The sequence below is a fragment of the Megascapheus bottae genome, chromosome 18 (assembly GCF_031878675.1).
Source record: "Megascapheus bottae isolate mThoBot1 chromosome 18, mThoBot2.hap1, whole genome shotgun sequence".
Lineage (NCBI taxonomy): Eukaryota > Metazoa > Chordata > Mammalia > Rodentia > Geomyidae > Megascapheus > Megascapheus bottae.
In genome coordinates this window covers 20,671,394-20,699,232 of record NC_143526.1, presented here as the reverse complement: position 1 = coordinate 20,699,232, position 27,839 = coordinate 20,671,394, and the positions used below count along the sequence as shown (strand labels likewise).

The 27,839-nt window shown below is 38.4% G+C and overlaps 1 protein-coding gene across 2 annotated transcripts; it reads left to right on the top strand.

Moving 5' to 3' along the window:
• Btbd3 (BTB domain containing 3) lies at window positions 1-27,839 on the top strand. Of its 2 annotated transcripts, XM_090351987.1 has the most exons (5): window positions 1-88; window positions 22,274-22,604; window positions 23,121-23,211; window positions 23,835-23,953; window positions 26,618-27,839. In XM_090351987.1, the coding sequence occupies exons 2-5, from the start codon at window positions 22,462-22,464 to the stop codon at window positions 27,648-27,650; spliced, it is 1,386 nt and encodes a 461-aa protein (XP_090208113.1). In that variant the 5' UTR covers window positions 1-88; window positions 22,274-22,461; the 3' UTR covers window positions 27,651-27,839. The 2 variants fall into 2 exon arrangements, with proteins under 2 accessions (XP_090208113.1, XP_090208112.1); XM_090351986.1 differs by lacking the exon at window positions 1-88 and having other exon boundaries at window positions 21,773-22,604.

The window sequence follows — 27,839 nt, the reverse complement described above, 5'->3', positions numbered from 1 at the left end:
CCAGACTTCCCATTGGGGTTTCCAAATAAGATTCTTCCTTTTCTGAAGATTTTCTTTCAACCTCGTTCCCTTCTTGGCCTAGGCACAGGTAAGGATGAGCTCATTCCGTCCAGGGTTTTCTTCTAAGGTAATTACAGAGTCGCTTAACGATGCTGTGGCTGGGGCTTGCATGGACATTTTCCTTCCTGGACTATTTCTTATACCCCTTGTTCTCAGGAGATTTGCTTGACAAAGTTCCAATATGAGGTGGAAACAGTTTTGTTCCTAAAAATTTTCCTGTCACTCAACAGAAACCTAAGAACTGTATGCGTTGTTTTTCCAAAGTTCCAAGACATTGTATGTGTAAGCAGTTTAAAAAAGCGAAAGATTCACAACATTGTCAAAAATCTTTTGATAATTTGTGGCCAAAATAAAAAAAAAAATCAACTTTTTAGCTTCTGTTCCTAGAAGGTGTACTGACCAGATTCTTTACACAAAAGTTAAACCACTTGTAACATTATCCTTTCGAATAACAAAGGAAAGACACCTTCTAAGCACTTTGCTCACTTCTTCCCACACATCCAGAATCAAAATTTCAAATTTCTTTTCAAAAACTTCTGAATAACTATAGTACACAAATATCTTACTTAACATAATTCTGGTGTTTTGTAAATGTCTTCAAGCTATTCTGTACAAATAAATCACAATTCAGGCAATTTCCTGAATGGTTTCAGAACTCCAGTGATTTTGGCAGTGTATAGAAACTGGTTTTCACTCACTTCTATTCCCCCCCCCATCCACTTATCTCTTGTTTTTAAGGTTGTAGTTAAATCCCTGTTAACTGATGTTCAAACACACTTCCATGTGTCTAATTTTTCCCACTTCATAATGGGAAGGGAACATTGGTAGATTTGTCTTATGATGGACCATGTAGTTCCAGTACTTGTGCTCCTCCTCTTCCCCGTTTTCGTCACACATTGAAAGATTCCCATTGAGTCTTCTCAGGGTGGTGCCTCCTTCAATCTAGTTATGCAGCAACCGAGTCTTAAGATTGCATTAGTATGCAATTACTGGAGTACTTTTTCTTTTCTTAAATTAAGCAACTGTTGTGTATGGGATTTTAACAGTGTAGAGTGAAATGCATTTTTATCTTTGTTTTAGACAGTTTGGGAAATACTGAAAAACATTATATAAATAAAAGCCAGTCATATCATCCAGAAATCAGTAACTACTGCTAATGAGATAACCTACTTGTGTTTGGCTTTAAAAGAAAAAGTCATATTTTGTGTTTTTTTATGTTTTGTTTTGTTTGGGTGGTACTGTGGTTTGAACAGAAGGTCCTTCCACTTGATCCATGAGTCTTAGCTTCAAAGACATACTTAGAAATAAAGTTGCAATATTAATCTTGTATGTAGTTTCAAATTACCCCTTTTATTTAATATTGTAGCACAATGTTTTGCTTAAGTCTTTTGGAAATAGATTTTTAATGATGGATATGCACACTTTAATTTAGCTAGTTTCCTGTTTTAACACTTCTATTTTGTTAATAATTTTCAGTTTATACTGGTTGAGAAAATTATATTAGGTTCTTTGGTTTCAAAGCTTATATTCAGCCATATCTTGTGTTCTAAATGACCTTAATTCTTTAATGATTTAATCTTTCTTTCTTGGAGTAAAGGTAATGTCCTTGCACTATAAAGTTCTAGTGAGATAGAATAAGGCTAACAAGGATTGGCAAAGATGTAGGTTTAATTAATAGACATTCGGACTGAGATAAATGCCCTTCCCTGAAAGTATCTGATTTCTTTAGCCAGATTTATAGCACAGAATATCTGGGGCAGAAGTGAACTCTTGACTTCTGAGGCAGGCTTTCAGGTTGTTCCAGCTGCAACATCACCCCTAGCTTCTTTGTGGTCTACCACAATGTGTCAGCCCTCTGGTACTTACTCCTTCCTAGTTTTCTATTAAAAAGAAAGTTTTTATTTGAATTGGTTGTTTTTGTAACTAGTAAGTTAATAATTTGCTGGTCTTTTATTTTTTCTTTTTGGGTGTTGTCCTAGTATCTTGTGCATGATACTTTTATTTTCTAAGTGATATGAAATATCTATTTTGTGTAATCAGAACTATAGCTTTATCATAATAGAGGATTTTTTTTATTATTTTATTTTCCTTTTCCACAACTCATTATTGTTCTTTTAATTTCTGTCATGCTGTTTTCCAAAAGGACAAGTTTTTATTTTTACAAGGCTAAGTAACTCTGATGTCCTTTATGGTTTTCCTTATAAACATTATACTTAGGTGAATTAAACATTATATTTAGATGAATTAAATGAAGCAAAAAAACTATATCAGATTTTTTTTACAAATTCTATAAATGTAGGTAGGTATGTATTATTTTTATATTATAACTAAGCCCAATTAGCCAGTTCTGCCACACTATAGGTTAAAGAGTTCATCCTTCACACAACTGCTTGCAGATTTTCCCTTCCAGTATTTTAAGATCTTGATTATCTAAAATCTGCTTTTGTATAACGTCTTATATATCTATACATTAATCTCTTAATTTCCAGTCTTGTTATTTTCCTGATTTTTTTTTTAATTAGATGAAAAAATATGCAGTTTACAAAATCTAACAGACTTAATTGTAGAGTGAGTGCTTTTCCAGCCCTTCTTTCTCCTCTGGACTTGGGTGTGCATCTGTAACAGCAGCCTCAGTGTTTCTACTGAGTTTTTCAGTTGGGCCATGGTAGGGGTTTTCTTATTGGATTGTTGGGGAAAATGAAGGTTTAGTCCTGTCTCCTAGGAAAGGGATCTGGCTTCCAGTGTTTAGGAAGGAATCTGGTTGAGATCCATTTTATGTAGTCGCTGAACAACTTCCCTGCTTTATTTACTCTTAGAATAACAAAGATCCAGTCTTGCAGGGTTCTGGTGTGCAGGAGAAAATGGAGAGGGCTTCTAGGGATTTTAGAGCCTCAATCTTTAGCAACTTTGTTTTGGCCTGCTGTCTATTCACTACTGCAGTGAGTAGACTCAAGTACAGTTTTCCTCACTGCTGGTGTAGTGTTCTTGGGTTGACTCTGACAGTTGCCACTCTACCTACTTTCTGCTTCATGATTTTGCTGTACTTTCCACTATAGTCTTTTCAGTCCTCAGGTCTCTTGTCTTCTAGAAAGATCTCTCTCATATTTCACTTTACTAGAGCTTTTGAGTAGGAAAAGCGTATAATTGGGTATGTATGTTAAATATGCCCTCTTAATCCAGAAGGTTCTGAAAATGAATCCTTAAAATTAAACCACCAGATCCTTTTCTGCCCTCCCCCACAAGGACCTGTAGTTAGTATTTCTATTAAGGACCTCAAAGGCTATTTGGATATTTGATCTAGCTCAACAGAATTTTGTTTTCTTCATCTTAAGTCCTAACATTTCCTGTTAGGGTTCTTTCAGTGTTTTAAGTTTTTGTTGCTTTTGCACTGTGTTCATCTATTTGTCTATTGCTTGTCTAATACTGTTGATGGGTTTTGTACATTTTTAACTGGCTCTTCTTAAAAGTATTGCAGCTTATTTTCTTTGATTGCCTAGTTATGTAATCATTTGCAGATAATGACATGTATCTGTACTTTCTAATAATTATACCTTCTGTTTTGGCTTTTTGGCAATTTGCAGTAGACTTAGAGTTCTGTAATGTTATAAAATGCTTCTGGAATATTATCAAGAAGTAATGGTGTTATTATGCAAACTTGTGTTCTTTATCGTAATAGGAAAATGAGCAGTGCAAGGTTAGTTTGCTGGTATCATCAGGATGAAAGGAATCCTTTTGTTTCCAATTTACTTAGGGATATTTCAAATTTTCTTAACAGTTGGAAATAAAATATTAGCAAATGATCTGGATAGTTCTTGACTGGTCTAATACTAATTTAAGTCCTTAATATCAAATTGAATCAAGCCCTTGTGAAAAATTCTTTAGAAAAATAAATTCAGTTCCTGGACGATTGACACCATAACATCATTTTTAGTCTTTAATCGTGTTTTACCGAATATGACATAATTCAGTCAATAACGATGGGTAAGGTGGGGTAGGAAACTGTCAGTGCTCTTTTGAAGGAAAACACAATGAGTGCTAAATTCAACAGTGACTTCTCATCCTTCCCTGTTGACATTATCTTGTGTAATTAGTCACCCTCTTTCTTGATAAACTTTCTCCATTTGGGTTTCAAGGTCATCAAACACCTGCCTTTCTACTCCATCCCTAGTCTGATACTTTGTTTTTCTCGGTTGTTTTTCAGTTGTGTGCTAGTTTTCTATGCTCACCAATCTATTCATTTTAATAGGTTAAGGCTCACCTCAGGTCCTACCAGACTCTTGTTACAGATAACTCACAAGGATTTAATTAAATGCCATGTAACTATTAAACTCCCAGCTCAGATAGCTCTAAGTGTTTTGCTTTTTATTTTTTCCTTGAGTAATTCACCTGATAAGTCAAATATCAACTTAACCAGGACCCAAACTAAATTTCCCTTCTTTGCAAATATGCTCAACATGCAGCCTGCCTCAGTTTCCAAATTATGTATAATAAAAATGTTAGAGTCATCCTCTCCTCTTTCTCTCCCAGTCTACATTCAAGATATCAAGTCAGATGCTGCTGTAGCTCTGATCTGTGTTTAAAATTCTCTCCTTCAGAAATAAGCCCCAAATGTAACTATTCTACCCACCTGCACTGCCAACATTGAACAACTCTTGCCTGGAATCCTGCAGTGACCTCTTAAGTATAAAATTGGTCTCCTTTGCTTCCCTCTCCTGGATTTCTCTTAATCAATCTACCACCTAGAAGGATCTCGATTTTTTTGTTTGTTTTGTTTCCTCTTTTCTTTTTTTTGTGGTACTAGGGATGGAACGCAGGGCCTTGAACATGATAGCTTAACAGTCTACCACTAAACTGCTCCTCCACCCCCAGGCTGAAAGTAGGTTTTTAAAAATATTAGATTATGCTGAAAACCTTGCAGTGCCTATTGTGTTGATCAGGTGAAGGTCTGATTCTTTTTAATGATTCACAAAGTCCTCCACAATCTGGAATCTATGAACCCCAAGCTCCTACTTCTCTCCCTGTCATGTTCTCCACTCTTAAGTCTTTGATAACTCTGAACAAAACAGGGGGCACCTTCCCCTTTTAAGTCTTTGTTCTGGGTTCTCCTTTAATATTACCTGTCATAATATTCTACCTACCATCCTCCAAATATTTTCATAGCCATCTATCTCCCTTACCCCCTTCAAGTCATCACTAAAATAGCACCATGTCAGTGAGGTCTGCCCTCTGGGCTTGCTCTCCTCTGCCTTTTCTTTTTCTATAGCATATGTTACCTTCTAAATCATTAAGAAGATATATTGATTTTGGTTGTGGTAAATTGCTTCTCTCCTTGACCTTTGCTATACTAGAAGGTCCATGATGATCTGTTTCTATTGTTGCTGTTGTTACTTTTCTTTTTGGTGCAGATACTTTTTGAAATGAATAGTCTTCTCCTTGTCTTTCTTCCCAGTGAATTTCTCAGAAAGCAGTATGTATATGCATAATCCTTGGGCATTTATGAATCTACCATGGATGATTTAGCATTCATCAGCAAAGTAAAGTTCTAGAACATGCGTAATCTGTAATGTAGATGATGACATAGAGAATGTTTGTGTGGGTTAAAGCGTCATCATTAAAAGTATTAAACTGTGCTAATTTATAAGACCGGGTATCCTTTTCTTTTTTTTTTTCCTTCCTAATAAAACAAGAAATATTTGTATGTTTTGTACTGCTGAAATTGCTGTGCAAATTACTGATGGCATTTATAAATTAACAGATGATCATTTTAAAGATGAAACACTAAAGATTAGACAATAAGCAAATGCATGAATCTAGAAATGAATGAAACAGATAGCTGATACTGAAACACAAAAATGTGAAATTTTTTCTCACATTCTATTTCTTCAAGTTACATCTAATTTCTTACATCTGTGTTCTCTGCTTAATTTTGGGGGATAGTGTATGAACACAAGCAGCCCTCATATTTAATCAGGAAGTATAGATATTTGAGTTCTGATTACTATACTTTATAGAAATAAAAGTTCATCAGCACTTTTGTTCTAAATACATTTATTGGATGAATATAACTTGGTTTATTTATTTATTTTTTGGGTGCCAGTCCTGGAGCTTGAACTCAGGACTTGAGCACTGCCCCTGAGCTTCTTTTTGCTCAAGGCTAGCACTCTACCACATGAGCCACAGTGCCACTGCTGGTTTTTTTCTGTTTATGTGGTACTGAGAAATAGAACCCAGGGCTTCATGCTTGCTAGGCAAGAATTCAACCACATTCCCAGCCCCTATAACTTGTTTTTGATCTATGTTTTGTTATTATGAAGACTAACTTGTTTGAAAAAAACATTGTTGCAAGTTTATTTATTTATTTATTTTTGCCAGTCGTGGGCTTGGGCTTAGGGCCTGAGCACTGTCCCTGGATTTTCTCAAGGTTAGGGCTCTACCACTTGAGCCACAGCACCACTTCTTGCTTTTTGCTTCGTATGTGGTCCTGAGGAATCGAACCCGGGTCTTCGTGCATGCTAGGCAAGCACTCCACCACTAGGCCAAACTCCCGACCCTGCAAGTTTATTTTTTTATACTGTCCTAAATAGCCAGTACTGTTGGCTAGGACTGAATGAAAAGCACTAACCTCCCTTGCCGATGATGAATCACAGTGAGTGTTTCCTGTCGTCAAGGCCATTAATGAATATCCCATTTGGAAAACACACCTTGTTTTTTATAGTTGTACACTTTGTTCAGCTACGCCTGTAATTTCTGCCTTTGTGGAAAGTTTTGTTCCTTCATTTTGTTTTAATTGCTACTTTACGTCTTCTGCACATCTCTTTCTGCGTTGTTTCGAAGCAGTAGTTTTCTCTATGAAACACCAGCCAGCCAACGTTACCTACTCAATACTGAGGGTCTGATTTGGCTCTCAACTCCTATTTTAGATCTTTGTGAATAGAGAAAGATAGACCACTATCCTTTTTTATACCTTTGTGTAGGGAAACATTGAGTGTGCTTTTGAGGAATGTATGATCCACATTCTTATACAACCTAGAAATTCATTAAAATCTGTAGTGGATAATTTCCCCCCCTCCCTCCCTGCACTCACACAAATTTTATTATCAACATTAAAAAGATGAGAAGCTACATAGAAGCATCTCCTGTTCTAGGTGCATGTTCAGGCTCCAAGCAGCTGTTGTGTACTGTTCTTGTTTCTTGCATAGATTGACCTTGCCTTGCAGACAGGGTGCTTTTGTTTACCTTCCCCTGGGGTTTTGGGAGATCCTAAATGCTTGAAGCTGGAGCACATCTGTGGGAAAGTGGGTTGTATGTTATCTGCATGTGGCCAGCTGGGGAGAGAGGGCACACGTGCTGTCTCATGGCAAGACTTCCCCTTTGCAGATGACTTCAGTTTATACACAATACATGTTGTATAGCTAGGTTGTTTTTTTTTTTTTTTAAGTTAATTCGTTACCAACTCCTAAGTGTTTCTGTGACAGCCCCACTTGTTTACCTGGCATTTTGGATTGTTTCCTAACAGTTTTCCCATAGTAATTCTTCAAATTCTCCCCCAAATTTTAGAAAATGTCAATCCTCAGAGAGCAAACTGCTTCAGGCATATCCTCTGAATGAGACTTAAGGGTACATTTGGATTCTTGTGACATGATGGGCAGGCCATACAGTATCAGTAGAGTCCTACTAAGGCAGATGGGCTGGGGGCAGACGACTAGACACATACATAGTTGTCTGGTTGTACATCAATTGATTTCACAGATCTTACGCAGCTCATGGGCCAGGCATTTCCTACCCTTTCAAGTCAAATTCATCAGTCAGGAATGTCAGTATCAGCATTGTTTAGATTGGGTTTTAAGAAAAATATTCAAAATTCTGGCAACCTGTATTTTAATATTTTAATTTTACAGGTTTTTATTGAGTTTGAAGACCAGAATCCAACTAAAATTATTTCTGATTTTTTTTTAAAGACTAACCCTGAGAATGTGTTGGAACACTGGCTCCTTAGTAGTAAATCACTGTTTTAAAGTAAAAACCCAATAGGTGGTAATTTAACCATTTCCTTCGGGGTTCCACAAACTCTGAACCTGAACTTTTCATCCACCAAATCATTTTCTTGTATTTTGACTATAGGAAGTTTTGATGTTATGTACTAGCAGATTCTATACCCTATGGGTATATAGAATATACATAGCTATTAAAATAGTACTGGTGAGAGAAGTAGACTCTGTTTAATTTAAAAAAGTGAAACAAATTCTCTTTAACATTAGCAATGATGCTTACTATGGGAGAATGGCAAATATTGCTATTTCTCATGGGAGAAAGCAAATTTTCAGAGAGATGTTTGCTTTTCTTCTTTTTCTTTTTTTGTAGGTCATGTGTCTCGAACTCTGCCTGGGCGCTGTCCTTGAGCTTTTAGCTCAAGGCTACCACCCTACTGAGTCTAGATGTCCCTGAACTCTTCAGCTCAAAGTTATCACCCTACCCTTGAGACAAGCCCCATTTCCTGTTTTCTAGAGATTAATTGGAGATAACAGTCTCAGGTCCTTTTGTGCCCAGGCTGGCTGTGAACCTTGATCCTCAGATCTGAGCCTCCTGAGTAGCTAGGATTATAGGCGTGAGCCACAGCGCCAGGCTTTGTGTGTGTGTGTATGTGTGTGTGTGTGTGTGTGAGAGAGAGAGAGAGAGAGAGAGAGAGAGAGAGAGAGAGAGAGAGAGAGAGAGAGAGAGAGAGAGAAGTTTCGAGGGTAGTTGTCTACTTCAAGCTCATTTGAATTTGTTTCTTAGGCTCTCCAAGTACAATATCAATTAATAAAATCTTGCCCTTTATTTTCTGTGAAATTTCTGAAATAGACTTCCAAGATGTCAAATGGCAACGTAGGCCAGGCAGAATGTTCGCTTTTTCACTGCTAATATTAATTTTTGTGACATAGGATGGCACATTTCTCTTATGTGCTTCAGTTCTTCAGGCAGTGTGGCATGTCTTCCCTTCAGCTGCTGAGGGTCCATTGGTTTGGCATCAAGGGGAAAAACAGTCACAGAGTTAGGCTACAGACTAGTCTTCATTTTGGAGCTCCTGGCAAAAACCTGTCTCTTCTGTTTTAGGGAAATGTCTCCAGTGAATGCTTTTAGTTATGTATCACTACTGCCAGATGTTGGAGAGACATTGCTGAAGGATTCTGTTGTCTATTTGAAATACGTCAATTAGGACAATACACAGCTCTTACAACACTTAATTTTAAGCCAGACACATAAAGAATATGTTTTATTTATTTATTTTATTTTGCTAGTGTGGGCTTGAACTTAGGGCCTCGACACTGTTCCCAGTGCTTTTGCAAGGCTAGTGCTCTATCACTTGAGCCACAGCATCACTTTTGGCTTTTTCCTACATATGTAGTACCAAGAAATTGAACACAGAGCTTCATGCATGCTAGACAAGAGCTCTACTACTAGGCCATACTTTCAGCCCAATGTTTTAGAGTCTTACTTTTCAACAGCACTAATATATTTGGCTAAAATTTGTTTTCATAAATTTAGAGACCCATAGATCAAGGTCTCCCTCCCTCCCTCCCTCCCTCCCTCCCTCCCTCCCTCCCTTCCTTCCTTCCTTCCTTCCTTCCTTCCTCCTCTCAAATACCTGATTGCTTAACACTGGTTCTTCAGAGTAGAGCAAGACAGAGATGTAAGTAGTATACTTGTGCATACTTTTTCTCAGTAATCTGAAGTGAGACAGAGCCCATCCTGGCAGTGGATTTTGTTTGTGGGGGAGGAAAGTCGTTTTTAACTTTCCTGTGCACACAAGCCTGTTTTATTACTTTGTTTGAAGATTGGGTGTGTCTAATGTAGTGGAAATTTATCCATTCAATATTAAGTACAGATGAATTTCAGGGCCACATAAAAAGTCTTTTTAATTATCTTTTTTTATTATTCATATAGCTGCTTTCCTCCTTTCATGTGAATTACTGAAAATTTATCATCCTTTCCAATTCATTAAATCACTGGAAATTTCTACTGGTGATATAAATAAATATACTAGACTATGAATTAAGGTTGGTTGATAAAGGAGTTTTATCCTGTAACTGATTCTTCTTCCCGGTTAATCTATAATCGCTTTCCTGTAAATGTCTGTATTACATTACATTTTAGACTTCTGTTGAAGTAAAGCCTTACTCTGTGCACATGCAGGGGCTTGCTTCATGTTGAATCTTAAAGCAGTTGGATTAGATGCCAGATAAAGCATTATGATAATTTGACATTTGTGTTTAGGCATGTCCAGGAGAGCCCCAGGTTACATATAATAGCTGTCTAGGTTGTTTGCCACCACACCTAGCTTAAGCTTGCAAAAATATGGTAGGATCCTGTCTGGGAACCATTTTACCTCAAATACAATCTAAATTGCTCATTGGAGGTGTAAGTTTTAGGCTTGAACCTTCCTGTTAAGTAACCAATGAAAAACAAGTGAGTAGGTGGAGGCAATGTTAGCTCTCCTAGGAGATTTGATATGTAGTCCTCAGAGAATGAATACTTTAAGGCAACAAAGGCAAGGTAAAATTTGTAGAGTGCAGCACTTGTGCATAGAGAGTGCCTAAGTACCAGGAGTCATCCTACATGAAGTCTCTTGTGAACTGGAAGGATGGATAAGCTTTTGATGGTGTGTAGGGAAAAGAAAAGCACTGAGACTTGCAGGGAACAAGCCATTTGTAGCATGGGGATTGAAGGCAGAAGACTTAATAGCAAGTCAGTGAGGTCGTGGAGATCTAAAATGCATTGCTGAAAGCCTGGCTTTTTGTCATTGAGAAAAGGGAGAAAATGCTTCTCTTTTTCCTAGCTAGATGTTTAGTCTGTTCTCTTCTATCATGCATGCAAGTTCACCCTTAGTTCATATGATAGGCTCTTCAGGAAGAGCATCACAGAACGCATTTAAGATTTGGCTGCATGCCACTTAATGAGTATTTCTTGTCTCTTTTTTTCTTTTTCTTTTTTGAGACCATGGCATTCATACAGCTGCCTAAGTAAAATCCTATGCACAGAGACCTAACTCAGATGTAAATTTGATCTGTTTTCGGGGATTGTTCTTCCTTGGTCTGGTTCCAGTTGTCCTTATTATCATGAATCTTGTGTAGACATTAGCTGGAGAAATGGTTGCTTTCTTTGTGTTATTTTTTTCAACTTAAGTTACTGACAGTTGAGTTGCTACTTTTTGAAGATGTATTTTGACTTCAATGTTTTTAGTCTGCTCATTAAAGTTCTAGTCCATTTGTCAATGCTGTGTGCCTCTAGTTATATAATACAGAGCTGGGGTAAATCCAATTTAAGAACACAGTTCCATGTGTAGTACAAGAATATAGAAAAGCCACTTTTTAAATTGTATTAATTTATTTAGTCAGTCATGAGGTGTGATCTCTGTACCTGGGCACTGTCTCTGAGCTCTTTAGCTCAAGCCTAGTTGCTCTGTCACTTGAGTCACAGTGCCATTTCTGGTTTTCTGGCGGTTAATTGGAGATAAGTCTTACGGACTTTCATGCCGGGACTTTGAACCGTGTTCTTCAGATCTCAGCCTTCTGAGTAACTAAGATTACAGGTGTAAGCCACTGGCACCCAGCCTGAGAAGCCATGTTTGGAAGGATCAAATCTTATAGTCTTAATGGAAAGGCTGGAGTAGACTCCTGTCGTAAAGACTGGCAGCAGCAAATGTACACTTAACACTGTTAGGAAACTATCAACAAATGAAATCAGCTCCAATAGAGAGCTGAAATGAGACACCATGGTGGCTGGAGAAGAGCCAGGAGACAGTACATGAACATGGAGACAAGTGGCATGGCATAATGGAGCCTGAGCTGGTCTGGGCCTAAATAGTATGGTTAGGTCAGGAGGAGAGGTTACAGGAAACTGAGTCCCAGGCATAGAACTGACAGATTAGTAACCTATTATCCAAGTCTCCACCCCTGTCTCCAGTGATTCAAGCACACCCAGCACCTGGGAGGTGGAGGCTTCATGTTACCCCACCACTACAACAAGATACCAGACACTGTATCTGCTCTGTGGCCTGGATGATGTCACAGACCAGATCCAATCTCCCCATTTCATATGAATACTCCTTTACTTTCTAAATGAAACGTATTGGAGATATCCCCTCCCCCCCCTTGAACTCAGGGCCTGGTCACTGTCCCTGAACTGCTTTTTTGCTCAAGGTTAGCACTTTACCACTTGAGCCACAGCACCATTTCCACCTCTTTCTGTGTATGTGGTATTGAGGAATCAAACTCAGGGCTTCATGCATGCTAGGCAAGCACTCTACCATTAAGACCCATTCCCAGCCCTGAAAACTGCATTATGAGCAATTAGATTATTTTATTTTATAACGCTGAGTAGTCCAGGCACTGCTTTATTTACATAATTCAATGGGGAGGCTGGGTCTAGGTGCCGCCATTTTGGCCACGTGGTGGATAGGGAATTGGGTTAACTGGTGCTATCTTGTCTTCATGGTGGAGTAAAGTGAAGTATCACCTCTCTGGTGATGGGTGTGCCTGAATTCTGAGAGGCAAGATGAGGACATGGATGATAGATTACTGGATCAGTCAGTCCTGTGCCTTGAACTAGGGACACTCTTGAGTTTCCTGTGACTTTGCCTGCTGACCCTGACACTAGGCATAGACCAGCTCCAATGCCCTTATGCCATCCCTCATGTCCTGTGTCTCCTGGCTCCTGCCTGTCCTCCAGTCAATATGGCATCCCACTTTAGCTCTTCATTGGACTTGATTTGGTTTATTGGTATTGTTTTTCTACTCTTTCTCTGCAGCTATCATGGCTGAGTTTTCTAATGGTATTATGTGAATTTGTGGGGCTGCAGGCCTTTCTGACAGGGCTCTACCTGCATTTACCAGCTTTCCAATAAAGATTTCCAATTTGACCTCCCAAAAACGTAGCTTCTCTTTCAACTGAGTTACCTTACAAAAATAGTAGCACATAATCATGAACAAACAAAATAAGAAAATGACTTGGGGGTTATATTGTTAGGATTGAATTTTACTTGAAATACTTTTTCTCATTTCTGATATATGAAATCAAGTTAAGCATAGAAGCTCCTCAGCTTCCATTTTTGTTGGAATAGTATAAGCAACAAAGAACTACTTGGCCCATGCCAGGTCCTTATTTCCTCACAAATAGTGGAAGTTTCTCAAGGTTACTTGGTGTCATTATAGTTAAGATTATGCCAACTTTTGCAGCACAGTCACCTTTATATGTTGTCTTTCAGAACATCCCTAGGTAATTTTTTACTCTAACGCTAGTAAAAGTAGCAGAGACCAGTGTTTTAGTTTAAATTTAGAGCAGGTTTTACCTTGGAGCTTTAGCCAATAGTTGATTTCTATGATAGCCTGTCACAGACTTTGAGTTCATTGTGAAATTTTTCATTTTAATATTTTTATTTAAGGTTTATATTTCTTTTTATTTATTTATTTATTTATATTAATTTATTTTTTATTGCCGGGGAAATGTATTAGAGGGGTTACAGTTACATTCGCCAGTAGTAGATGTATTACTTCTCACACACTGATACACCTTCTCATGTTTTTGTCCCCATTTTCCTCTTTCCACCCCCCTCCCAATCATCTGGTTTTCCCCCCTTCCCTTTCCTACTTCAAATAAATAAATAAATGTATATACAATATAGCAGGAAACAAAGTCGGATACCATAACAATTTGAGATTAAATCACAGGGCAAATAAAAGAAAAGAAACAAGAACAACAATCACACAAGATAAAGCTCTGATTTCCATATTCTAGAGTTCCTTTCATTTAGTCTCATCCTATATGACCTTATGTTACCTAGGTTTCAAGCTATTGTAATCCTCTGCTAGGAGAGTCCTGGATGTGTACTAATTATTACAAATGAGGGAAACCATTAGGGTTTGTATTTCATGTGGTGACATCTACTTTAAAGGTTAGTTAGAACTTAGAAACTAAAAGTGAAGCTGGGAATGGTACTGAGGCCTGCAATCCCCAGATACACTGGAATTGGAGACAAGACGGGAAGTTTGAGCCATAGCTCCACTTCTGGTTTTCTGGTAATTAATTTTCCTGCCCATACTGGCTTTGAACTTTAATCATCAGATCTCAGCCTCCTGAATAGCTAGGATTACAGGTTTGAGTTACCAGCTCCAGACTAAAGAGGTACCCACTTCTAATTTCATGTTTCCCCCCAGCAGAATTTCTTAGATCTTTCTCAGTATAGCAGTCTTCACAGTTTTAGATCTTTGTCGCATTTCATTCCTAATTACATATATTATAAAGATGGAAACATTTCATTAAGTGTTCATTAATTGAGCTTATTGTAAATATATACTCATAATGCTGGTGGAAACAAAATTATAACTTGTCTTTTCAGTGTGGCTTTGCTAAAATAAGAGAACATCTTTCCAGGCCTTTCCACAGAACAGTTTAAAATATAACATAATTTATATTATTCAGGTGTTTGTGGTGGGAGGGAGAGGCTTGTCCAAGGATAGAACATGAGCTTTTAAATATCAATGTCTGGAGTCACCAAGGCAAGGAGGAAACTCTTTTCCTCCAAGTGTCATTTGGGTATTTTTAACATCACATTTGCGGACCCAACTTTTTTGACTTTTGCTCTGAAAAAATGCTCCCAAATATATTGAATTTGGAGTCCTGTCTATGATTACCTTGGCAGGGCCAGACCAAATGATTTTGAGGGCCTTATGTGGCCCTCCACCTTGACATTCTCCACTCCTGCATTGGAGCAGCATGTGTTGGTGGCTTGTGTTAGGGCCTGGTTTTATTGATTGTAGGAATTTGTCTCCAAGCGTTGTTCATGTTGAGTACATCTGGTTATGACATTTGGAGCTTCACTAATAATCAGGACTGACGTAGACTATCTGGTAGCTTGGGAATTGTCTGGAATCTTTCTTCCCATTCCATGTACTCATTGGAACGGGATGCCTTTCCCAAGTAGAGCAAGATGTTCTTTGTTTAAATGTGAATGACACATTTAATGATTTGACTTTGGAGATGTTTTTGATGCTTATCTTCTTAATATCAGAAGGAAAAAAAAAAGCAACACAAGCCAAAGTAAACAGCATCTTTGGGCGTATCTTTTTCTTTGACGAGAACACATTATTTGTCCTCTGTCATCTAAAGCAAACAAACGACCTGGAGAAAGCTACTGTTATGGCTGAGAGTGAGGTAGTTCCACAGCTTTCATTTCTAATGTCTGAATCTCCCGTTGGATAAGAAGAGTACCCCATTAAGAGTTTTTCAGAGACCTCATGAAGTCTGATCTTTCCATTTGATAAATGGTTTTCAAATACCTAGTAAGAATAGTATATAATGGATTTATTATAATAGGATAACATTTATCAATTTTTAATATTTTTATTGTAATTAATAGAAGGGTTACATTATATTCACCAGATAGAAGGTGCATTACATAACAATCATTGCTACCCATTTTTCACTTTTAAACTAACATTTTAATGAAAGCGTGTATTATCTCTTTTTTTTTTTGTCAGTCCTGTGTCTTGAACTCAGGGTTTGGGCACTATCCTTGGGCCTTCTCTCAAGGCTAGCACTATCACTTGAGCCACAGCACCACTTCTGTTTTTTTCTGTGTATGCAGTACCAAGGAATTGAATCCGGGGCTTTGTGCATGCTAGGCAAGCACTCTACCACTAGGCCACATATATTATCTTCTAAAGATTCATTTTTACCTCCACATTTATGATATACATGAAGTTGTTGTAAGTTATTCTTGTCTTGATAAATGCTAAGTGTCTCTAGCAAATAATTCTCAGAGTTTCAACCTTCTACTAATCAGTTTGTGTACATGAATAATTATGTGCCATGAGAAAATACGAAAAATGGATTCTATTAATGCTGGAATTCTTACCAGTTCTGGCAATGGAAGTTTTCATTTTGAGATTTCCATCTAGATTTTCCATATTAACGGTTGTCATAGTAGCAGTCTCAGTTGAGAATTGTGATTATATACTTTATCAAATGACTACTTGATGAAATCTCAATTATTCTAATGTAGTTCAGCCAGAATTCTGAGCATCGTCTTACCCGGTTAACGGAATAATTAACCAGCCTAAAGAAGTGATTTTTTTTCTGTTGAATTATATAAATTTTATCTCATTTCACTAATGGTAAGGTGCCATTACTTATAAGAAATGTTGGGTTTTTTTCTGTATTATTGGGGGAAAGCCTAACTAATATTCATTAGTTACCATAAATTTTAAGATGCACCTCAACTTCATAGATACTAAAAAATATACATGTGTTTGTGGTCAGATTTAAAATTAATAGAATATACCATATATCCACACATACAGTTTTTGTTGCATATAATACTCATATTTTTAAACTGTCAAATAAATCATTTGTTATATATTACTTATTTTTTTTTTTTGCCAGCTCTGGGGCTTGAAGTCAGGGCCTGAGCAGTGTCCTTGGGTTTTCTCAAGGCCAGTGCTCTACCATTTGAGCCACAGCACCATTTTTGTCTTTTTCTTTTTCTGTGTATATGGTACTGACTAATCCAGCCTAGGGCTTTGTGCATGCTAGGCAAGCACACTACAAGGAGGCCACACTCCTGGCCCTACATAGATTGTTTTTTTAATTCTTAAAACCTCAAGTTGGGGGAGAATAGTTAACACTAGATTTGAAGAAATTTACTGAGATTATTTTAAAATATATAAGATGTCAAGTTAAACCTTTTTACCAAAGTATCTTACACTTTACAAAAGAATTTGTAGTATCTTATAATAAATTTTTTATTTTCCTTTACAGAATCACATAAAATTAACATAAAATTTGAGATTTAGATGAGTTGTTTAGTAGTCCAAAGAAAAAAATGCACACTAGGACACGGTGTGTTTAAAGAGCTATAATCAAATAACATGTTTAATGCCATATAGACTCTTAAAAAGAATAATCATTCTTGCCTTCTGAGAATTGTTTTAGTCTTACTTTAAACATCCCCTCCCCGGAACTTAAGCAATAATTCAAGATTAACTAGAGTTACATGTGGCTCTAGGGTAGTGGTTTAGTGAAACATGACTTTTCTAGACAATCCTGAAGGTCACTTTGACCATGGAAACCAGTAGGTTATTTATCACTCGAGACTAAATTCAAACTCTGGGTCATCATTAAGAAATCCAATTGAATCGATAGTGTGTGTGTGTGTGTGTGTGTGTGTGTGTGTGTGTGTGTGTGTGTGTTTCCCCCCTGTCCTGGGGCTTGAACTGAGGGCCTGGGCACTGTCCTTGAGCTTTCTCAAGGCTAGTCCTCTACCACTTGAGTTACCACTTCTGCCTTTTTTTGTATATATGGTACTGAGGAATTGAACCCGGGGCTTCATGAATGTTAGGCAAGTACTACTAGGCCACACTTCTGGCATTGTAAATTTATGAGATGGACTGCTTGTGGGCTAGGCTAAAAGATACTCTAAGGCATCAGCCAACAGGTAGCCTCATGGAGCTTCCCCCCCCCCCCCCCAGTCCTGGGCTTGAGCTCAGGGCCAGAGCACTGCCCTTGGACTTTCTCAAGGCTAGAGCTCTACCACTTGAGCCACAGCACCACTTCCAGCTTTTTTCTATGTATACATAGAAATCGAATCCAGGTCTTCATGAATGCTAGGCAAGCACTCTACCACTGGGCCAAACTCCCGGCCCCTCATGGAGCTTTTTTGAAGACCACATAGGTGCAGACCTAGCTAGGATGGGGGCTCTTAGTGCAGAGTTCAAAAAAATACTAGGACATGTAGACATTGGTATGGAACTTGTTCAAAACGGACAGCTGGAACACTACTTTGGAAATTGAGAACAGGAGAATGATAATTCTAGGCCAGCTTATGCAGAAAAGTTTTAACAGAGTCTGTCACAACCCACAGCTGGTCATGCTAGTGCCTGGGTCATTGTGATCCAGTATGCTGAATTCAGTGGTATCATAGTTCTAAGTCCTGCCCTCCAACAGATCATAAGCCTCTGTCCCGATGGAAAAAACAAATGGGGTGTCGTGGTGTGTACCTGTCAGCCCACTTACTGCTGGAGGACTAAAATAAGTGGATCATGATCCAGTTGCACTTCTGGGCGAGAAGTGAGAGATGACTCCCCAAATAAAACAGTGCAGAAAGGGCTAGAGTCATGAATAGCAGTGAAGCATCTGCTTAGCAACACAAGGCCCTGAGTTCAAATCCAGATACCAAGAAAAAGAAAACAAAAAGGCAGCACAACTGGAATCTTCATTCAGTTACGCAATCTTCAAAGCAGCTGCAAAATGGGAACATGATTCACAGTCACCTGGCTGCTGTTTGGCCCCCAGTAGGACTAGAGCGAGCCTAAAGCAGAGATAAAACATCATTTGTCATAATCAGTAGAAACCTTGGGCTCTCCTAGCAGAGATTTACAATAGAACAACACCTAGATACATAAGGCCATATAGTATGACACTAAATGAAAGGACCTCCAGGATATAGAAACAAAAGCCATATAATGAGTGATGTTTGTCCTTAATGTACTATGTTATCTCTCATCTCTTTTGCTGTCCCTTGGTTATCTCATATTGTTACAGTATTTCACCTGGTTATCTGATATATTGTATATATGCGTATTTGGTAATTTGAAATAGGATAGGGAAGGGAGGAAAACAAGATGAGGGGCTGGGGTGGGGGAAAGGGAAATGGGGACCAAGAATGAGAAAGGGTATTAATGCTTGTGAAGTAGTGCACCTTCTATCTGGTGAATATAATGTAACCCTTCTATTAATTACAATAAAAATATATGAAAAAAAGTCTGTAGCTGTGCAGATGGACAGAATACATGGATAAGAACTTAGATTAGTTTTTGTTTCCTGCATAGATACAGTTGATACAAATAGAACTTTTTTTGAGTGTTTTCAACTTTTATCAAAGTGCTTTCACAAGCATATATTTTGCTTTTATAGTAAACCTGAACTGTTATAAATTACCCCATTTGGCATATGAGGAAAATGAGGCTTATAGATACTAAGTAACTAACTTTTAAGGTCGTTTAACTCTTGCTTTTTTTCATGTATATCCTGCCAATGCTTGACTCTGTGCATTTGTCTCCAAATATAGAAAGCATAGAATATGTTTTCCCTGCACTAGCTACTATCTTTAACGACATCCTATGTTTAGTTGCTAATTATTTTTTTGCCTGCTAGATCACTAGCTGAACTTTTGTTGGTATTGAAAAGAAAAATAAAAACAGAACATTAAACTGTCACTTATCATCCGATTAACCACCTTTCCTCTGTTGCATTCTGTGAATCATTTTTTGAACTACTAGATACTTCTTCATCTGCCTTACCCTGATTACACCTCAGCTAACCTCACCTCAGTTGAGTTTCATGGTGGTAGTAAGCCGTATACAAGTTCAGACAAGGAGTCCAGAGTTAAAGCAAGTTAAACAAGAGTTGCCAGCATTGTTGGTTGCGAACAAAGAACTCTGTTAACCATGACAGGGCTGGATTTCTTACTTTTGATTTACCCTGACAGTCTCTTCTGTATGTTAGCAGCTTCCTTATAGCCCACTCCTTCCTTTGAAAGCTTTTTCCTATTTCTTTCTGTAGTATATGCTTCTGCTACAGTATGGATTATAGGTTATATGATTGTGTTGGCATGTTTCCTTTCCTTAACCTTTACACATACATTTTCTTTTACAGTAGATCAAAAATGTAAACAAGATTATGTAAGGATATGGGGTGATTACTAAGACAGAAAATTGGGGTGAATGAGACAAACAGATCTTCCTTTCAGGGTGGGGTGTTGACTGACTGTGCTTTGTGAGCTTAACATTCATTACCTCTTCTTGCATTTTGTGAAACAAGAGCTATCATTCATGAAGTCTCTTTAGTTTAAAACTCATTTCTGTGGGCCCTAAGATGAATATATACAACTACTGAAGGTAGAAGGCCTGCAAAAAAGATGGATCTAAGTGAGAGGAAATTCTGTTGGTAACTTTTTGATTAATATATAATTCTGATGTAACTTTATGGCAAGAGGCTGAGATCTAGTGATCTCCTTTGAAGCCAGCTGGGGCAGGAAAGTCCGTGACACTCTTATCTCCAGTTAACCAGTAAAAAGCTGGAAATGGAGCTGGGTCCCAAGTGGTGCTATCTTAAAGCTTAGGAACAGTGCCCAGCCTCTGAGTTCAAGCCCTAGGGACTGGGGGAAAAAATGAAAAAAAGCATATAGGATGTGTCTGTTAGTCCTACAATTGGTAATCACATTTACTCATTTTAATAAAGAAACAGCACTTAGGGTCCATCTAAAATGAAAATAGGTAAAACTGTTCTAAAAATTGTGATTGTCTACATGGTATGCTTTGCAGTGACTTGCAAATGATTTCAATAATAATATGGCAAAGAAAAAAAAAGAGCTAGTGGCCCTCGGCTCAGTTTAGTGACAGGATCCTAGAGATAGGAAGAATGTTCTGTTTTTATTGGACTGTTACTTACGATAATAACAACAATTCTCACTTGCTGAGTCCTCTCCTATCTACTGTGAATATTGTACAGTAAACTAGGCTGTGATCAGGAAGAGACCACATAGATCACACAGAGATCAGTGATGAGGGGCTACTGTGTGTTAAACAGATGAGTATTAATCCAGGGGTATGGATTAGAATAAATCTCTTCATTAGTCCCTCTACAAATTAATAAGCATGGGTAGAACCTACAGCAGATGTTTTTGCTTTAATTTTTTTCTAGGAATTATTATGGCTTTCACATCTATGAAAACCATAGAGGACTTATTATTCTGATTCAAAGCAGAGATTATCTGTTTGCGTTTTAACTAGGCAGCAGACAGACATTTATCATTTCAAATAGCCTTATTATTGGGTTTTGCTTTAGAAGTCCTGGATCATAGTCATTAACATTGTAACAGGATTAAATGTAGCAGTAACAGTTAAGTTGGATTTTGAGATCCTGAACAGGGCCCCATTTGACATATCTTTAGTGAATTATAGCCTTTAAACACTGATTACCAGATATGTCTCATTTGAATGTTATTTTTGCAGCTAGAATTTGTCTTACGCTTCAGTGCAGCTAAGTGTGCTGGTATAATCTAATCCTAATTAACAATGTTTTGTGACTTGGGACTTCTGTCAAAGATCATTTTAGGAGCTAGAAAAATTGGAAAGTAAGTGGAATACATAGCTTTAGCTTTCTTCTTTTGCACTAGAATTTAACTTGGGGAGAAAAAAGCAATGCTTTCCTTTTAAACTGTAATAAATGTGCTTGTGTGAGTTGGCAGCTATTAATCCCCAACATTAAAAATTCATGGTTGAGAGGATTTTGTTAGGAATATTTGAAAGTAGACACTACCAGGAGAAGGATTTTTTTTTTAAAGCCAGAAATATAGGGTAGATATATTCGTTTATATCCTTTGTTAATTGATCCTGCTTGTTGAACTGAGGAAATGAGAATATCCTTGTACTAAAGAGAAATCTGTGTTCATAAACTCCTCCCTTCCTGTTTTCAAATATGTTTCATGTGTTGTTTATCTTATTTAAATATACAGTAGACCGAGAATGCAACCACTGTTCCTTTAATATCAGAACTATGCACGTTACAATAGGTGTCACTGTTTTGCTTGGTCCAATCATGATTGGTGACTTCAGCTATTGGCTCAGAGCGCTGGCTGTCTGACTCCATCTGCAGGGCTGTAATACCTACTCTCCTCTCCTCCGATCCATTCACCACACAACTTCAGCTGGCTGAACATGCTCGCTCGCTTGCTCTCTCGCTCGCTCGCTCCCTCACTCGTTCGCTCGCTGGGCTCTAATACATCTTGCTAACCTAATTCAGAAAACAAGTACTACAGCTCTCTGCCTGTCACCTTCGCTCAGTGTAGCATTTTCAGGTGGTCTAAGAAACGGCTATTTTTATGAGCAAGTAAGAGAAACAGGAATCATGATGGGGATGTATTTAACAGATCCAGTACTGGATAAAACTTAAAGCCAGTTTCTGTTCAACATAGTGAAAAGGTCACCTTGCCTGGCTGAGAAAAGAAGCAAAATACCAGCTTGTTGGTACCCATTTACATCTTAACTCCGGCTAGCCTCTTTTTCTTGATGTTTGAACCAATTTGGGATATCTCACTGTAAAAAGAGACATACTGTACTCATGGTAGATGACAAGGAAAAGAACATGAAATGTCTCACCTTCTTCTTGATGCTTCCAGAGACCGTAAAGAACAGGTCCAAGAAAAGCTCAAAGAAAGCAAGCAGCAGCAGTAACAGCAGCAGCAGTAACAGCAGCAGCAGCAGCAGCAGCAGCAGTAGCAGCAGCAGCAGCAGCAGCAGCAGCAGCAGCAAGTTGCCCCCAGTTTGTTATGAAATAATTACCTTGAAGACTAAAAAGAAGAAGAAGATGGCTGCTGATATATTCCCCCGTAAAAAAACAGCCAATTCCAGCAGCACCACCGTCCAGCAGTTCCACCAGCAGAATCTCAGTAACAACAACCTCATCCCGGCCCCAAATTGGCAGGGTCTTTATCCCACAATTAGAGAAAGGTAAGTGCCAGGCCAGCTCATTTACTTTAAAAAGTTTGCCTGGGTTGAAGTTTGTGCTTTGGTATAACCTGCCATGTATTTTAACACAAATCTGTGTTTCCTCTTTTCCCAGATGCTTTTTACTGGTAATGGAAAACTGCTTTGTATTGTTTCCAAATCAGTACAGCTGTTTTCCTCATAGATAAAAATGTTTTCCCAAGCTGTAACAGATAATGACAGGGTTGTGTCTATGGGTCATAGAAAAAAAAAAATCCTTTTTTTTTTTTTTTTGGTTTTAGTCATGTAAAAAGTTTGCATAACTTTTTTTTTTAAAACTTTACTTACTTCCCATGTATTTGCCATGATTGCAGACACCGTTGTTTAGTTAGAACCTTTATGTGTCATTTTGCCTTGAAATGAAATTATTAAACTATTTCTTAGCCTCTGACTTTCTTGCCTATTTTGTATGTTGGGGCAGGAATGGGGATATTAAAATGGCTGGGCTGCTGTGAATTAATGAATTGCCTCTGTTTATAGAAATGCGGTGATGTTCAATAATGATTTGATGGCAGATGTACATTTTGTGGTTGGACCACCAGGTGGTACTCAGCGGTTACCAGGACACAAAGTAAGCAACAGCTGCATGACTGGGTTAAGTCCTGAGATTTACAAAGAAGGGACCCTCGTAGCCTGGAACTTGATGTGGGCAGCTTGCCTATGGCAGGCAGAGCAAACATACCCTCTCCAAAGGGCTTTGGACATGCTTAATTTTTTTTCTTTGTTTCCTTCTGCACTGTTTTATGTGTCACACAAAAACATGCCCTCTTAACTCTCCAAGTACGGGAAGTTATCGTGACAGCTTAGAAAAGTCTTATTTTACCCTTCTCATGGAAATCAGTTAGATAAGCATCTTTTAAATTTATTTTGCAGCAGAGGACCTGGGAATTAATTTCTGCAGGATTTTGAGATAATTAATATAGTGACTACTTTTATTTTCTGTTGTTGGTGGTGGAGGTGGTGGTGGTGGTGGTGTGTATATGTGTGTGGTGTGTTTAATGAACATCTCTGAACATCTCATGCTTCCCTGGCAGGATAGCCAGTATCTATCTTTTTTTTTCCTTTTTTTTTTTTTTTTTTTTAAAGAGGTTTAGGTACCACTAAAGCTGACTGATTTAAGTTGTTTTTCTGAGTATGTTTGCTGAAAAACATTTTCAGTTTAGTGCATGAACTAAGATTTTCCTGTCTCCACAGTATGTCTTAGCTGTTGGGAGCTCTGTGTTCCATGCAATGTTTTATGGAGAACTTGCTGAGGACAAAGATGAAATCCGTATACCAGATGTCGAACCTGCTGCTTTTCTCGCTATGCTGAAGTAAGCATTATTTGTGTGTTTGGGAAGAGTTTGTTTATGCTGTATTTGTACTCTGCTGGCTTCAAAGTTGAATGTAAGTTCTGCCTAATGCTAAAGGAAATCTGGAGAGAGAGGGTGCTGCTTACCTTGTAAATGGTTTTGGAGAAAACTACACTTCCCTCAGTGGAAAGCATGTAGAATGATGCAAGCATTTATAATCACATTTTGGCATAAGATATGAGGGCAAATGGCATAACGATCTGACATTTAATGATTTATAATTAAAGAAAAATAACTTTCAGACTAGGCATTAATAGAATGTGTTCTCTCTAAAATTAGGGCATGTAAAGAAGTCTTTAAAGAGGGACATTTTTACTTCACAATTGTAGAAATTACACACCCTATTTAAATATCACCAGTTACTGGAGAATACTAGTCTTTTTTGCGCTGATGACTTCCTGCCAGCAAATAGAGAACTTTACTATTTGTTGAAATAATCTGAGTCCTTTACTGGGGCAGACGTACATAACATACAAAACTGGATCCTTTTCTTCAAGGATAAGATGCACTTGACTCTTGATCCTGCAGGAGGAATTTTTGAAAGGTATAAATTCTGTATTATATTTCGTCTAGATTGATGCAGAAAATCCTTTAACTGATAATGTGGAAATATAAAATTCACATTTGTATATGGTCATCAGGGCATGAAATCATCTTCTTTACCATGTGCTGATACTTTAGGAGTTAGCTACCACATGATTATACTCTCATTATTCTACATTTATTTGATTTTTCTTCATCTGTTTTTCTGGAACCCCAAAGTATTGAGCTTGAGGTTATCTACTGCTCTAGAGATTGCAGTTCACTGGAATACATAAAATGTCTATTGGAAGCAGTTCCTTAGTGGGTCAAGTTCGCAGATAGTTGACATGTTTCTGTGTATTTACTGCCTACTGAAAAATAAGATACAATTCTAGAACTTAAACATATTTAGTTCTTTATTCCTACTGGAGTTTTGAAATCTAACTGCTGTTGATTAGAACTTTCTCAGTGGGAGGCAAGGAAATTAAAGGCAAAAGTCCACAAATATAAACTACCTCACTGCTTTTTACGAAGACATCTATATAAAAACCTTTTTACCTCTCAGCATCCCTGTTGCACACACCTTAAAGTCAGCATTGTGTATGTGCCAGTGTGATCTGTGGTCGAATAGAATGCTGTACTAGTTTGGTATTTTGACTCTGCTGCAGTCAGGTAAAATGCTGACTTGGAGGCATATGCGTTAATCAGGAAACGTGAATGAGAGCAACCAAGAGTTCTCACCTGAAGTCATTTGATTTATCATTCATCAAGGATCTTTTATCTTACATATATGTTGCTTGGACCATATGGTAATAACAGCTTTTTAAAATTCTGTAAGCGGTTCACACGAAGTGATAAGAAGAGAACCGCGACAAGGTACCATAGCTGACACAGTGAGGAGGCTTTCTCCTCCCACATGATGAGTGAGTAACTAGCATTCCTAGAAAAGACACTGACTGAGAAAAGGCAAAATCTACTCCCTTGGTAGTTTCAGAGGTACCAAGCCCTGACCATGTGCCTAGGTGCTCTACATGGGCTGTAATTGAGTGCAGATATATTGTTAAATGGCTTTGTTAGCCTCAGCTGGCTTAGCCTGGTAGAATGGAGAAAGGTGTCTTGGAGCAAAAGGGCATTGCATTTGTGACCTTAGACTTTTTTCCTTTTTGAATCCTTACACTTTTGTTTTATCCTGCAAAAGGTGTTGTTCTTTTCTTAAATTTTATGTGTTACACTAAAAATAAATAAAATAACTGAAGGAACACTTAAGTACTATATGCTTTAGATAAGAAAAAAAGAAAGTTAAATGTTACCAATATTGTTCACACATGTAGTTGTCAGTGTTTCTTTCATCAGCCACAACAGTATAAGAGCAGGTAATATCTGTCTTTACATACCCATTTGGGAAACTGCTACCACATCTAATTCCTGAGATGGATTTGCTTCACAGGAGCAATATTAAACTTTCCTGTGTCATCTTTATATTAGTCTGTCTAGAAATCATATATTTTTAAAATTGAAGGTGCAGAAACATATATGGAGAAAAGGAGACATTTTGAGTTTGAAAAACAGTTTCAAAGTCTGTTGGAGTCTGTGTAAAGTTAACTAGAACAGAGCACTGAGGGTCATAGATTGATAATTTATTGATCTTGGAACTACTTGTAAATATTTAACAAATAAAGCTTTATTTTATATTCAGAACAAAAATCCTAAAAAGCATCAAGAAGCACTCAGTTGCAGACATAGTATTCATGGCATTGGTTTTTAGCTGAATGACAGAAAGGGTCATAGTAAACTATATTTATAGATATTACCATTGAACATGAGGTGGGCCTCCTCCTTGATGAAATTTAACAGAACGTGCACAATAGAATTTTCCTTTTTCCTAATATTGCTTGTATCTGATAGGTGACCTTCTTTCACACGGGAGAAAATACTGAATGCAGTAGAATGGAAACACAGAGTTAGTGCTGTACTTCGGATGCTTTGTTAAGCCACACTTGCCTGTCTTTCACATAAAATAATGTTCTTGAAACTAGTGTCTTCTTTACCACCCACCTCTTCACTGGGTGTGCATACCGTGATGTGTCATGTGCTTTCTTCCAGGTACATCTATTGTGATGAGATCGACCTGGCTGCTGACACAGTACTTGCCACCCTGTATGCCGCCAAAAAGTACATCGTCCCTCATCTGGCCAGAGCCTGTGTGAATTTCCTAGAGACCAGCCTGAGCGCCAAGAATGCCTGTGTGCTCCTCTCCCAGAGCTGTCTGTTTGAGGAGCCAGACCTGACACAGCGCTGCTGGGAGGTCATCGATGCTCAGGCTGAGTTAGCGCTCAAATCCGAGGGGTTCTGCGACATTGACTTCCAGACATTAGAAAGTATCCTTCGCAGGGAAACTCTGAATGCCAAAGAAATTGTGGTGTTTGAAGCTGCTCTCAACTGGGCTGAAGTTGAATGCCAGCGACAAGATCTGGCCCTGAGCATTGAGAACAAACGCAAGGTCCTAGGAAAGGCACTTTACTTGATCCGCATCCCCACCATGGCCCTCGACGACTTCGCAAACGGTGCTGCACAGTCCGGAGTATTAACTCTCAATGAGACCAACGACATTTTCCTCTGGTATACTGCGGCAAAAAAGCCCGAGCTGCAGTTTGTGAGTAAGGCCCGCAAGGGCCTTGTCCCCCAGCGCTGTCACCGCTTCCAGTCATGTGCCTATCGGAGCAACCAGTGGCGCTACCGGGGTCGCTGTGACAGCATCCAGTTTGCAGTGGACAAAAGAGTGTTCATCGCAGGCTTCGGGCTGTATGGTTCCAGCTGCGGCTCTGCAGAGTACAGTGCCAAGATTGAACTCAAGCGGCAGGGCGTTGTCCTGGGGCAGAACTTGAGTAAATACTTCTCAGATGGATCCAGCAATACCTTCCCTGTGTGGTTTGAGTACCCAGTGCAGATCGAGCCAGACACCTTCTACACAGCCAGTGTGATACTGGACGGCAATGAACTCAGCTACTTCGGACAAGAAGGCATGACGGAAGTTCAGTGTGGCAAAGTGACTGTTCAGTTTCAGTGCTCTTCAGATAGCACGAATGGCACTGGGGTACAGGGAGGACAGATCCCTGAACTTATCTTCTATGCTTGAACTTCACTCCCCAAGCACGAGCAGTGGGAGCTTGAGGTGCACATCTGGGCCCTCCTTGCTTGATGCTTTAGCTCAGCTGCAGATGTGTGATCAGCGCAGATCATTTGTCATGATGAAGCAGTAGGCAGTTTCTAATTTCTTTCAACCTTTTAATTATGTACAGGCTAAATTGCAGCATTCTGCTTTTAA